The sequence below is a fragment of the Myotis myotis genome, unplaced genomic scaffold (assembly GCF_014108235.1).
Source record: "Myotis myotis isolate mMyoMyo1 unplaced genomic scaffold, mMyoMyo1.p scaffold_m19_p_5, whole genome shotgun sequence".
Classification (NCBI taxonomy): Eukaryota; Metazoa; Chordata; class Mammalia; order Chiroptera; family Vespertilionidae; genus Myotis; species Myotis myotis.
Window position 1 is genome coordinate 101,721,301 of NW_023416357.1, and position 12,886 is coordinate 101,734,186.

At 53.6% G+C, this 12,886-nt stretch overlaps 1 protein-coding gene across 2 annotated transcripts in view; it reads right to left on the bottom strand.

Moving 5' to 3' along the window:
• Positions 1 to 12,886, bottom strand: part of KCTD5 (potassium channel tetramerization domain containing 5) — a 34,337-nt gene that overhangs the window by 2,430 nt on the left and 19,021 nt on the right. The window contains exons 3-6 of one of the 2 annotated variants that reach the window (XM_036308505.1): positions 10,717 to 10,808; positions 9,388 to 9,483; positions 6,128 to 6,253; positions 3,051 to 3,109 (exon numbers count right to left, since the gene is read on the bottom strand). In XM_036308505.1, coding sequence (XP_036164398.1) covers positions 3,065 to 3,109; positions 6,128 to 6,253; positions 9,388 to 9,483; positions 10,717 to 10,808 — 359 coding nt within the window. In that variant the 3' untranslated portion in view covers positions 3,051 to 3,064. The remainder of the gene's footprint in view (positions 1 to 3,050; positions 3,110 to 6,127; positions 6,254 to 9,387; positions 9,484 to 10,716; positions 10,809 to 12,886) is intronic. The other variant, XM_036308506.1, reaches the window with a different exon arrangement.

The following is a 12,886-nucleotide window of genomic DNA, read 5'->3' on the forward strand; positions in this document are numbered from 1 at the left end:
TACATCAAGTGTGGCTGCTAAGCATCGGTAACCAGGACAGATAGGCCACAAGTCCCGGCCTAGCCCATCCTAGCCAAGGCCAATGCTGTAAGATGACCCTCCCTAGGATCGCATCAGCAGTGTAACAGCGAGCCGTCCAGGGGCATTCTGCACTTGAATTTCAGAGCTGAGAGATATGGCTTCGAGGACAGTGTGTGCTTCTGAGCCCTGGGGCCCAGGCACAACACAGGGATATGCCCTGGAAGGGAGTCAGCTCTGCTTGTGCCAGGCCCAGACCCACATGGATGCTCTGGCCAGAGTGAGGTTCACTGCCCCCCAGCAAGACCCTGTAGGGAAGGGGCAAAATCCTCAGGCTCACACTGAGTGTCCTGCTGGCCCCCAACTCAACAGCCAGGGCACCGCCCCTAGTAGGCACAGTCCCTCAGTCATCTAGGCTCATCCGAATCACTCAAGAAAAGGCACAAATTCTTGGGAATTGCTCCAGCTGTCTCGATACCCTTCTACCCCTGCTGTCCACAGGTCTGGGCCCCCTGAGTCTGAGAGCTCTGGGACTGCTCAGACAGCCCATGCAAGGCATACCTTCCACTGTACTGGGGGAGCAAAGGCCCAGATCAGCCCCTGAAAGTCCCTCCTGCCCCCAGGTGCCAGTCACAGCCCCAGGCTGCGACTCTTTATCTTTGCTGTTTGCAGGGAAAGCTAGGGCTGGCAGGGCCCCAGGAAGCACAGAGCTGCCCTCACTTTGTGGGAGCCCAGCAGAGGAGAGGGAGTGACTGAATCTGCAGGACTAAGTGGTGAAAACAATGAGGCCCACACACATGAGGAGGCCCACATAACCGGAACGTGGCCTGAGAGCAACGTGACAATACAGGAAGGGCTGCCCTGCCAGAGCAGGAGCCCCAACAACTATCTCCTAACGAGGACAGAAGACCCCTCTTCCGAGGACCTGTGACAGTCATAGCCCTGTGTACCCTGGACACAGCTCTTACCTGGGCCACCCCCCTCAGGGACCAGGGCAGGCCATGCACCACGAGCAGCACCCCACAGGCAGGCCTAGGCAGATCCGGAGGCTAGGGCAGCTCCAGGGCTGCTCTGTGATCAGCCCACACCCACCTCTCCCACAGCCCAGACCTTAATGAGGGCCACCACAGCAGCTCCAGCCAGCAGATGCAAAATCAATCACTGAGAAGGGGAGCTGAAAGAAGTCCCCTTGTTCCTCCCCGATGTAGGCCCAGTGCCAGTTCCTGGCAGCTAACCAGTAGGTATAGCTCCTCCAAGCTCATGCAGGCTCCCCTAAAGCCTAGCCAGGTTCCTATCACAGTTCCCATCAGTGGTCACCATCAGGCCAAAGTCTAGGACCTGCTGTCCATCTGCTGCTGAGCCAACTAAGATGTGGCCCCAAACTGAGAAGGGCCACAAAGGCACACTATACACCTGATTTCAGAGACTTTGAAGTGAGAAGCATAAAGTATCCCAACGATTTTTTAGGTTCAAATTAAAATACTTTGCACTGAATTAAGAGTATTAGCATAGCCCTAGCCAGTTTAACTCAGTAGATAGAGCATTGGCCTATGGATTGAAGGGTCCCAGGTTCAATTCCAGTCAAGGGCATGTACCTCAGCTGCAGGCTCGATCCCTGGCCCTGGTCAGGGCACGTGCAGGAGGCAACCAATGGGTGTGTCTTTCTCACATCAATATTTCTCTCTCTCTCTCTGTCTCTCTCCATCCCTTCCACTCTCTAAAAATCAATGGAAAAATCAATGGAAAAATATCCAAATATCCCCAGGTAAGGATTAACAAAAACAAAACAAACAAAAAAGGGGCACTAGCATCAATTTCCCATTCTTCCTAATGTGGCTGCTAGAAGATAGATGGAGCTCATGCTGCATGTCCTGGGCTCCGGCAGCTGGTCTAGCCCAGTGGTTGGCAAACTCATTAGTCAACAGAGCCAAATACCAACAGTACAACGATTGGAATTTCTTTTGAGAGCCAAAATTTTTAAACTTAAACTATATAGGTAGGTACATTGTTATTAACTTAATTAGGGTGCTCCTAAGGCTTAGGAAGAGCCACACTCAAGGGGCCAAAGAGCCGCAGTTTGCTGGCCACGGGTCTAGACCTCTGCTAAGCAAACATTTTCTTAAAGAGTCATATAATCATATAAGTAAATATTTTAGGGTTTATGGGTCAAAGGGCAAAATGGAGGATGTTATGTAGTTATATAATCACCCCCCCACAAAAAACAAACAAACAAAAAACACACCAACAACCACTGAAAGTGTAAAAAAAGCCCCCAGTCTAAACTTCTCATGGCCAGAGGGTCGGCCTCTCAGTGCCTCCTGCTTTTCTGAGCTCCTCTCAGGACAAAGGCTGAGGGTCCCAACCTGCAGGGCTCAGCCTACAAGGGGGTCCCTGGTGGGAGAAGGGAACCCCAGGTGATGCCTGGCTCACCCACCTTCTACCCACCTTCTGCCCTCTCTGGGCTTCGACTTCCTGTGTGCAAGACAAGGGAGTAGGCCAGGTGGTTCCTGCCAACAGAGAATGCAGTTGGGTTCTAGAACCAGCCGGGCCTATGAATCTCAGGCAATGAGAGAGGCTGGGAGGTGGCACAGAAGTGGGGAGCAGCTGGGGCCTCAGGAGGCACACAGAGAGGATCCACACATACTCCACCAGCATCCTCTGCCCGAGGCGCCTGGGAGTAGAGGCACTCCGGACTTTGGCTTCAGGATCAGAGTCCACCTTCTGCATCACAGCCCGCCTCCTCGGCCCCGAGCCCATGGTCCAGCAACAGGGTGGGAAGGCTGGCAGCCTGGTGAGGAGACCTGACACACTTCTCAGGCCCCCCAGCGAAGGTCTCAGTCTCATCCAGACAGGCGTCCTACAGGGACAGACAGCCCACTCCCAGACAGGCCAGCTCTACTGCAGGTCTACACAACTGGCAACTAGTGTGGAAAGTTCTCTGTCAACTACAGGCATGAGACAGACACAGCAGAGGAGGGGCTGGGTCAAGGAAACTGAGGTATGGGGTCCATTGCAAGGGCGGCAGAGCTCACCAGGACATTTACACTTAATCTGAGTCATTCCCATCGTGACCCGTCTCCTCGTCATCACTCTGGCTCGGCACACAGCATGCAGCAAGGGAGAAGAAGAGAGGACACCATCAGTGCAGGGCAAAGCAGGGGCCAGCAGAGGGAAGCCGGCCCAGAGAGTCCTCAGAGACCATGGATGCTCAGGGCCAGGAACTCCCACTGTTCTGTACAGCAAACCACAGACCAAGCCTCATCTTGGGGGCCTGGGCCCCGAACGTACACGACCAGATCACACCATGGAGGAACACGGGGCTCAAGCAGTTCCCTTGCCCCATTGTCCCTGGGCCCTGGCACTCCCAAGTGCCCGAGTAGTCCTTCCCCCTTCGTAGTGAAGAACTGAACCTTGCCCTAACCGAGGTCTGGGCTTTGCACTCGGTTCCTGGTTACACTTGGACAGTCTGACAATGTGATGGGAGACAGGATCAATCGGCCAGGAGGCTGGAGATTGCAATCAGGTATGTGGGTGATTAATCATCAATCAATCATGTCTACGGGATCAAGCCCAGTAAACTCTCTGGACTTAGAGGCTATGGGAGCATTCTGGTACATCTGAATCCTCCCTCTGTACTTCCTGTAATAAATCGTCACCGTGAGCTTAACAGCGGTGAGTTCTGTGAATGCTTCTGGCAAAACACAGAATCAGAGAGGGGGTTGGGAAGCCCCTAACTTGCAGCAGGCGGTGGGTTTGGTAGCTCTTGTGTGCGCCATTCCCCCTGATGGGATGCCCCATCCCCACCTGCTCTTTCCAGCCACTTCCACCTTGACAAGGGAGGCTATTACGGCTGCAGGCTCTCATTTGGTGAACAGGTAAGACCGCAGTAGTGACATTCACTACCCTCAGGATGTGCAGCACTGCTACAACCAGGCTGCACGGGGGTGTCCCCAAAGCACCGTCCCCAGTCCAGCCCAATGGTTTTCCATGGCTTTCCAGAGGACCCAACCGCGCTCCATATCCTTGGGAACTCCTGCCACTGCCCCCATTTAGAAGTCACTGTGGCCACCACACTTCAGAGCCAGGTATTTTTAGAGAGAGAAATAGGGCCGCGTTTTCAATGACAAAGAAATTTGGGGTCATGCCAGGAGCTCCCTCATAGCACAGACACATTCTTCTGCAGCTGAAAAACCACCTGAAGGAAATGAGGTTGGGTGGCTGCCCTGCTGAGCTCGGCTATGAAAACTTGTCAAGTTCAGAAATAAAAGCTTCTAAAAATAAACAACTTATGAGTCCTGCAATTGCTCAGAGAGAGATGTGCCTTCTCATGAGGCTGGGGGATCGCAGGGAGGTGGGTTCACCTTCCACCCCAGATTCTGTGGGAGGTACGTCCCCAGGACCTGGCACCGTGACTCCTCCATCCCTGGTGTGCCTGCATGTGTAGGGAAACTGCACCATCCCCCATGCTGTCCTGTCCTGAGCAGCAGCAGGACAGCCCACACCTGAACACTTAGCCGCAAGCACTGCAGAAGGGCAGGGTGGGGACTTGAGGACTCGATGGGCAATCTTGCGATGGTAAAAATGCTGCCTGGAGCCGGTGGAGGGCCAGCAGTCAGTGACTCTGCTGTTAGTTGCCAAGCCCACACCTCCAAGAAAGACCCTAAAAAGTTCACAGGGGTGGTTCTGAGCAGGTGGTGGCCAGCCAGTCTGAAAAGCCCTGGGAGCCCCGGGTTAATGTAATCAGTTAAAATCCTTCTGGTTCTAGCCCTGGCCGGTTTGGCTCAGTGGATAGAGCGTCAGCCTGCAGACTGAAGGGTCCTGGGTTCGATTCTGGTCAAGGGCACATGCCTGGGTTGCAGGCTCGATCCCCAGTGGGGAGCATGCAGGAGGCAGCCGATTGATGATTCTCTCTCATCATTGATGTTTCTCTCTCTCTCTCTCTCTCTCTCTCTCTCTCTCTCTCTCTCTCTCTCTCTCCCCCTTCCCCTCTGAAATCAATAAAAACACTTTTTTTTTTTTTTTAAATCCTTCTGGCTCTGGATTATTCCTAAACTCACTCAAAATGCCCTTTGGCAGACAACACCCTGAGCCTTCACCAGGGCTGCCACAGAGCCTGCCCCCACCTCCTGGGCTCTGCTAAGGCTGCTTAGACGGCCCCACCCCCTCACACCCCCCTCCCGCCACCCCCTTCCCTACCTCTCCTCCTGAGTCCCCTCAGAGTTGGCTGCAGGACTGTCTGGCTACCACCTGGTTCAAAGGTCTACCTGCCAGGTACAGCCAGCCCAGCCAATGCTAGGTTCTGTCTGTCTTGCAATCCCTGACCTCAGAAACAAACCCAGAGGAGATGCCACTAGTTTTTTCCACCTCTGGGGAAGGCCAGCTGCTGTTCCCTGCCACAAGGCTAACTTGAAAGCAAATGACATGGCAGTTCCACTTTGGCCCTGCTGCACTGCCCTGCCCAAGAGACAGAAAAGCCGGTACCCAGTAGTGAGTGATGCCAGTTTATATAGGTACTGGCCAGGGCCAGGCCGAGACAATACTCCATGGATTCTAAAATAACAGAACCTGCAGGATCCACTTCTTTTACAAACCAAACTCAACTCCCAATTCAGGATGGATGTGGCTAGGGCAGGTGCCACTCGGGCCCCACCCGGAAGCCTTCTGGTCCCAAATCTCCAGGAAAACAGCCCACAAATGGTGGCATCACTTAAAAGCATAGCCACACACTTCCAGGAGCAACTCTGCCTGTTAGAAGAGGGAGTCGGCGGAGAGTGTGGGTTGTGAAAGCCACAGGGGCTCACCCTGTGGGGAAGCTGTGTCCAAAGACCTCTTGATCCACCACATCCTGCGGGGCGCATATGTCCTTCATTACAGGACTCTGCCTATGACACTCATGCGAGAATTACAGGATAATGAACAAGCAGCCCAGGTGAGCGAGTGCCAGGAAGCCTGCATCGCAGGGAGGGCAATGAGAACAGCCAGAAACTATAAAGCCTGAAGGGAAAACCAACCCTACAAAGGGTGCCTTCTGCCCACACGAGCCCCCTCCACTGGCAGGAGGCCAGAGTACCCAGGGCTGCTGCCTGCCTGCTGGCCCACCATTACTCACCTTGGCTTTCTCGCTGGGCTCACTGGTAGTGCCGTACGGGGAGTTGTGCAGCTCCTTGGAGACCACACAGAGGAACTCGGCCTGGTCTTCACTCCCATAGTTGTAGGAGGAGCCAATGCTGACCAGCTGCGAGGAGAGAAGACAGGTGTGACGTGGGCAGAGCCACATATGCACCAGGCTCAAGACCAGCCCACCCACCAGGAAGGAAGCACCAACGTGCGAAAACCCGTGGCAAAGACAGTCAACACGAGGGGCGACTACGGTTTCAGCCAAGAGATTTTTAATGAGATTATGAAAAATGAAGCCCTGACACATCCATATTTGGGCACATACATGCCCATATCCACCACACGCGTAACCCTCATGCAGGACAGGCCTTCTCTGCAGGATGGTCAACAATTTCAGGGCCTAGCCGGTTTGGCTCAGTAGATAGAGCATCGGCCTGAGGACTGGAGGGTCCCAGGTTCGATTCCGGTCAAGGGCACATGCCCAGTGGGGGACTTGCAGGAGGCAGCCAATCCATGATATTCTCTCATCATTGATGTTTCTCTCTCTCCCTCTCCCTCTTCCTTCCTCTCTGAAATCAATAAAAATATATTTTTTTAAAAACACACAACAATTTCAGGGTTTCTGGGCCCACAGGAGATGCTGCCTGACCCCAGGGAGAGGGCAGCACAGTGTGAAGGATTCCAAGATGGGGGTGTCATGTTCAGAGATGGTCCTCTTGAAGCAGGCAGTAGAATTGGGGCATTTAGCACACCAGATGCTCCCTTAACACAGGCCCAAAGCACATATGTGAGAACAAACACATGCACACGAGGACAAGCTCCCAGTCTGCTTGTTCTCGAGTGGCCACCAGGCCTTCCCAGGAGAAGCCAGGATGGAACCTTCCTCCCCAGGGGCTATTAACCGAGAAGGCTTATACTCTGGTGGCAGGAGGAAAGGCTGGCAGAGAAGGGCCGCAGAGGATAGAGCTGCCTGAATCTCGAAGATGATGCTAGGAAGCTGTGGCTTTGCGTGTCTCACTCTGTGTGAGTCCACATCTTCGTGGGCTTCCAGGTCACTACCACCGCCATACAGGCGCCAAGGGCCAACCTGCCTGCTCCAGCCTACCCCAGGGCTACCAAGGGCTTCTGTGCTTTTAAATGTAAAATTAACCAAAGGAAAACTACTACAATTGTAATAAGACCATCAATAGCATAATTATAGAGCTAACAAACACCTGGAAGGCCCCTCAATCTCTGGCCTCCCTATGTAAGAATCTGTACTCATAGGAGAGGCCAGAGATGTGAGGCAGCTCTGAGTGCAAGGATGTGGGAAGGATGAGATGAGAGTGGTGGGTGCAAGTGAGGGACGTTCAGAGAGGTAAGGCCAGTGTGATCAGAGGAGGGGAAAGCACAGGAGGCCCATGGAAAAGGGGGGACACGCTCTCCCTGTGTTTCTAGAAGCCTGTTCCAGGTTCACAATCGCCCCTCAGGAGATGGGCCCTGCCACCTTTGGACCACAGTGGTGCCTGGCCCTGGATGCAGAATGGACAGTGGTGTGCAGTCCCTTATCACCGGGTCTGCCTGGAGGCCATGTTTCCACGAAGCATGCAAGCCTCTTCCAAACCTCACCCAGAACCTTGTTTTGGCCTCGTTACTGACCACTGGGTGACCTGCCCCACGTCCCCTGCAGCAGGTCCAGCTCCTGCTTCTGAGAGTAGAGTGACTCTCATTAAATAAACATGACTCTGGTTCTGGGCTTTTACTGGCATGAACAATGTCCTCAAGGAACAAACTAGGCAAAGGGAATTAAGACTTGATGAAAAGAGAGGACCCTGCTCTTTTCAATGGATTTAGGATCCACTCAGAGGAGCTAAGGACAAAGTCCCTAAGCTGATCATGGGGAGGAAGATGCCCATGCAGAAGGCCGGAGGTGCACTCTCCCTCCAGCAGGAATCACAGAGGACTTAGCTCTACTTGAGGGTGACCCAGTTCACAGATCCTGAACTGATGATTGCAGCTCCCACCTCCACAGCCCTTGTCCAGGCAGCACACCAAGAGGCAACAGAAGGGGCAGTGGGAGACTCCTGAGTGAGTCCAGAGCCTAAGAAACACATGCAGACACAGGACCCGCCTCGATTCCCCAGGGCAAGGGTAGGGCAGGACAAGCTGCAAAACCATCAGAGCAGGGACACACAGAGCAGCCCTGGTGGCTGGTTCCAGGGTGTAGGGAGGGACACAAATGCTGGTTGCACTTATCTTTAGTGACATCTTAAGGGGACTCCAAGCACTTACAATGCAATCCATTATTTCAAAAGACCCAAAGAATAGGGGTAGACTTAATTAGGAGGGATGCTGGGGTGACCATGTAATTTCTCACACTCTCTCTGGAGAGCACTTGCCCCAGTTGGCAGCTATCAACAGAGGAAAATCCAAGAGGCCAGAGGGGGCCTCGTGATCAGGGCAGTCACTACGTAGGGCTAGGGTCACAGGGTCACGACCAGTACCCTGGGCTGGGGGTCAAACAGGGTCACAAGCCCAAACCTCAGAGTCTCTGCCTAAAAAAGTGGAATAGCAACACTGAGCTGATAGGAAAGGTGCTGGGCACTCAGAAAACACCCTTGGTGTGTTCTGAGGCCACAGGTCCTGAGTGCAGCTGCATGGGATGAAAGCAGCATACAGAGGTGCAGGGAGGGACAGAGAGCAGGAGAGAGGACCCAGCATTCAGCACATCAGTCCCAGCCTGTGGCAAGAGCAGAGTTGAGGAAAGTGGAGGGACACAGCCAGGCCAGCATCCTCAGCATCTTTCCAATCAAGGGCAGGAAAGGGGCTGGAGGGTTTGAAAAGCAGTCCCACCAGAAAGGCCATCGGTGCCACCTCCAGCACAAAGGAGCCTGAGGCACCATCTGCTCAGCCAGCACAGGAGGGGCCTGGTGGACATGAGGTGGGACAGGGAGGTTGGGCCAGGCCAGGATGTGGCCAGAATGTCAACCACACACACATTAGACACAAAACAGAAGCTCAGAGAACAGTCCTCCCAAAAAAATGATCTAGAGCAAGAATAACTGCAGAATGAATGAGGGGGTGGGGCAGAGGCACAGGCTGTTTTCGAGAGGGGCCAGTAAACCACATTTCCAGGAATCACAGGTGCCCAATGCCTCATTATTTACGGTCCCTCGGGCCAACAACCCTGAGGACCCAGGTGGGGTCACTGTAATTAACAAGCTGACATCAATCCAGGTGGTGGTGGTGGGGGGGAATGCATGTGCACTTCACCTGTTCAAACTTCCAGCCATCAGACATGGTGGACACCATCTGCGTGAGCTCCTCCTCCTGACACTGAAGTACACGGTAAACATGCTTCACTGGCACCTGCAAGAACAAGGGCCACAGGTGAGACAGGCTCCACATGCCCTGCTGCTCCTGCCCCAGCCCAGCAATCTTGCCCGGCTGCTGATTCTGGAGACAGCCCAACAGGAGGCCCGGTGAGGCTGACATATCTTTCCACCTCTCAGGCTCTGGTCATGATGCCTTGAAGTGGCCCCAAACACATACACCGAAACAAGACAAACAGGCTGGAACAGCTGCCGTTTCCTTCTTCCTTGTCTGCCTCCAAATATATTTCAATTGCGACATTCCAAAGTAAAATGAGTCATGTTCCTAAAATGCCAAGAGCACCTGTGTCTAGATGTGAATGCATGAGGATGTCCACCTTTGTTCTACAGGGAACCACACCAAGTCCCTGAGCCCAGCTGGGGAGGGACTGATGGGAAGGCCTGAAAGCAATGCGGGACCAGCCCGGCCCCTGCTCCTAGCAAAGCTTTCATTCATGCACAGCAGCTCAGACATGAACTGGCTTGGACTGAACTGGCTTCCAAAACATGGACATATCTTTTGAGCCAGCCACCATCCAACCTTCTCTGAGCTCTGTTCCAGGCATTTCTGGTGCTGGGAGCCCGAGGGGGGTCTGCTATCATGGAGCTGCTACTCTAGCAGGAGGAGGCGGCCACCACACACAACACGTGTGTAGCCAAGGGGAAGGGGCCGTAGGAGCACTAAGCTGTTCTGTGATGTTAAAGCAGTGACTCACACTAGTGACACTCAAGTGACAGGGTCACAGCCTAAAGCACATTGCCTTAATTTGTGAAACAGGGAGTGACACTGGAGTACTACCTCACCTGAGCCCTCTAATCCGCACATCGGCCCTGTGACAAGGGGCTCCTCTGCCTCCACTATGCCACTCTGCAAGGGAAGACTGAGGCATACCGTTTGTACTGGTCCAGGTCACACAGCTCATTAAGTGGGGCTGCTGGACGGGGGAGGAAAGTCCAGGGAGGGGGAGGAGGTGGCGAGGAACAGGGAAGCCTGAGGGGGAGAGAGCAGAGACACTGGGGTGGGCGTCCTGAGGAGAGGCTGGACAGGGCTAGATGAGTTTGCCCTTCATGCCTGCCACGGTGCCATCAGGCACTAGAACAATTACAGAGGAAGACGGTCATCAAGATAAGACAGCCAGATCTCAAGGCCTCATGAGGAGGAGGGAGGGGAGGGAGCTCCACATTTGCACCAGGCCTCGGAAGCTTCCAGCACATTCGTCACTGGTCTCACCTGTGATGTTTTGCTGTCTCGTTCTCTAATTTTGTCCTTTACAAGTTTTATTAGTGAGGTGATATTGTAAAATTCCGCTTCCTCCAACACTCCTGGAATAAAGAAAAATAACTATAATTTTCACCAAATCAAAAAAGAAACATTTCACTATGGACCTGTGGCCTATGCCTGACCACTAAAGGCTCCTCAGCCCCCATCCTAACACCCAAAAGTCACCACACAAACATTGTTGGCTCTCAGTAGGGCTCCCCAGGACTTGGCGCAGAGGGCTCACATGGAGAATGATGTGTTTACTGAACATACTTCTGCATGAATCCCTCCACGTGACCTGCTGGGTGCAGAACTCACATACAGCTGGTTCACACACAGGTCCACGAGTGTGGACTGCAAGCTCCATGCTGGGCATGTGGGATGGAACACAGGCATCTTTCCCTCCACAGCCTGCATCTGCCTCTCTGGGCTGGCCAACTCTCTCCTCCCCTCCGTGAGGGGCTCAGGCCTGGCCAGGCGGCCTTGTGCAGGTCTCTGAGTCATTCAGCACATCAGTTTCCCTATTCAAGTGTTAGACTGTGGCTGGTTAAGGGCATAGCTCCTCACTCTAAGACTCTTTTTCCAATTTAGGAACTCCTTTTTTCCCCAAAGATGGCCTTTTGTAATGTACCTTATTTAGGGACTTGAAATCTCTAAGAATTCTAAAAAACTAATTAGAGAGGCTCTGCTTCAGGGATTCCTCATGAGTATTCCAGAAGGTTCAGAGTGAGCCTGGTCATCTGGCTAGACCTCACTCTTCACGGTACAGTTCCCACTGGCAACCCCAGGAGCTCAGAGCCGTGGACTCCAGCTGCCGGACCCACTCAGGCTGCCTCCTAACAAGGTCCCCAGGTGAGGCGACAGAGGGTGAAGGTTGGGGCAGGCAGTAGCCACCCAAAGAGAGGCAAAATCTAGTTTGTTTCTTTTCAGGATGACTTAAGGCAACTGTCAACTCCTCTCTTCAGATCCATGGGTGGGGACTGAAGGGCATTACAAATGAGCACCAGAAGCTTGAGGACAAGTGCTTGGGCCTAAAGGGCACATCTTTCTTCCACCTGGACACGCCATGCACTATACTCGGAAGGGCAACAACAGGAAATGGTGTTCACATGGGCGTTGCTCCTGAAAACACTGTGTCTCAGTCCAGTAGGAAAGCAGGTGAGCGAGGCCAACTGGCAGTGCTTAGTCACATCAAATACCCCTTTCTAAGCAAATTGCATTGAGAAGAGGCTGTGAAGTTTAGCTTCAAATTGTACAGCTGCCCACGTACAACACAAAGGAAGGGTATCCCAAACCATGCAAGTGTGTGAGCAAGAAAAAAGCGCTCCAGAAAAGACATGGAGTAAGATGTGATGAGAGCTGAGGGAGGACAAAGTTCAGTACCGACAGTCAATCCAGGACACAAGCAGAGCAGAGAAGCCAGAGCCCACTGTGAGTCATAGTGCCCTGAGCCTCTCCAGACCTCCCTGGTGCGTGGAGCCAAGCACACACAGAGCATGCATACACCAGCCTTAGACCCGGTGCCCACAGGGCTGCGCCTGGCATCTCTGCTCCTTGTGACCTGAGTCGGAATGTAGTATGGCATTGGGACATGCAGACAGAACTCAAAGGTAATAATACAGTGGTGCCCTGGAAGGAGAGCAGACCCGGGGTGACTGAGACAGAGGGACGCCTGGGAGACTCGCATGGTGGGCACATTCCTAACACACCACCCTCAGACTGTTAAGCCAAAGCATCTCTGAGAATGGGTGGTCTCCCAAAGGAGGAGTCCCCACCCTCATGCATCACTAACTAGACACTTGGAGGAGGGAGCCCATAGTTTTACCCACAGTCAGGGGGACCCTGCAGCCAGGGAGTGGGGTTGCAGGGGCCTGGACCACAGTCCCCAGGCCCTTCTGCTACAACGGTCCTGATAGGCCAGCCTGGCTCTAATGAGCCTTCACTTCTTGGAGGAGAAAAGGGGAAGAGGCCATGCTAAACAGCCCTCTCACCTCTCTGAGACCAGCATCTGCTGCCTCATGGGACACATTTGTGAGAAAGCAGGGGGGGCGAGTGAGGAGACTTGGGCACCTAGGACTTCTGCAGGGGGCAAGGGCACTCAAGATGCCAGCCTGGCCCCCGGGGCACAGAGCCTGTTCAG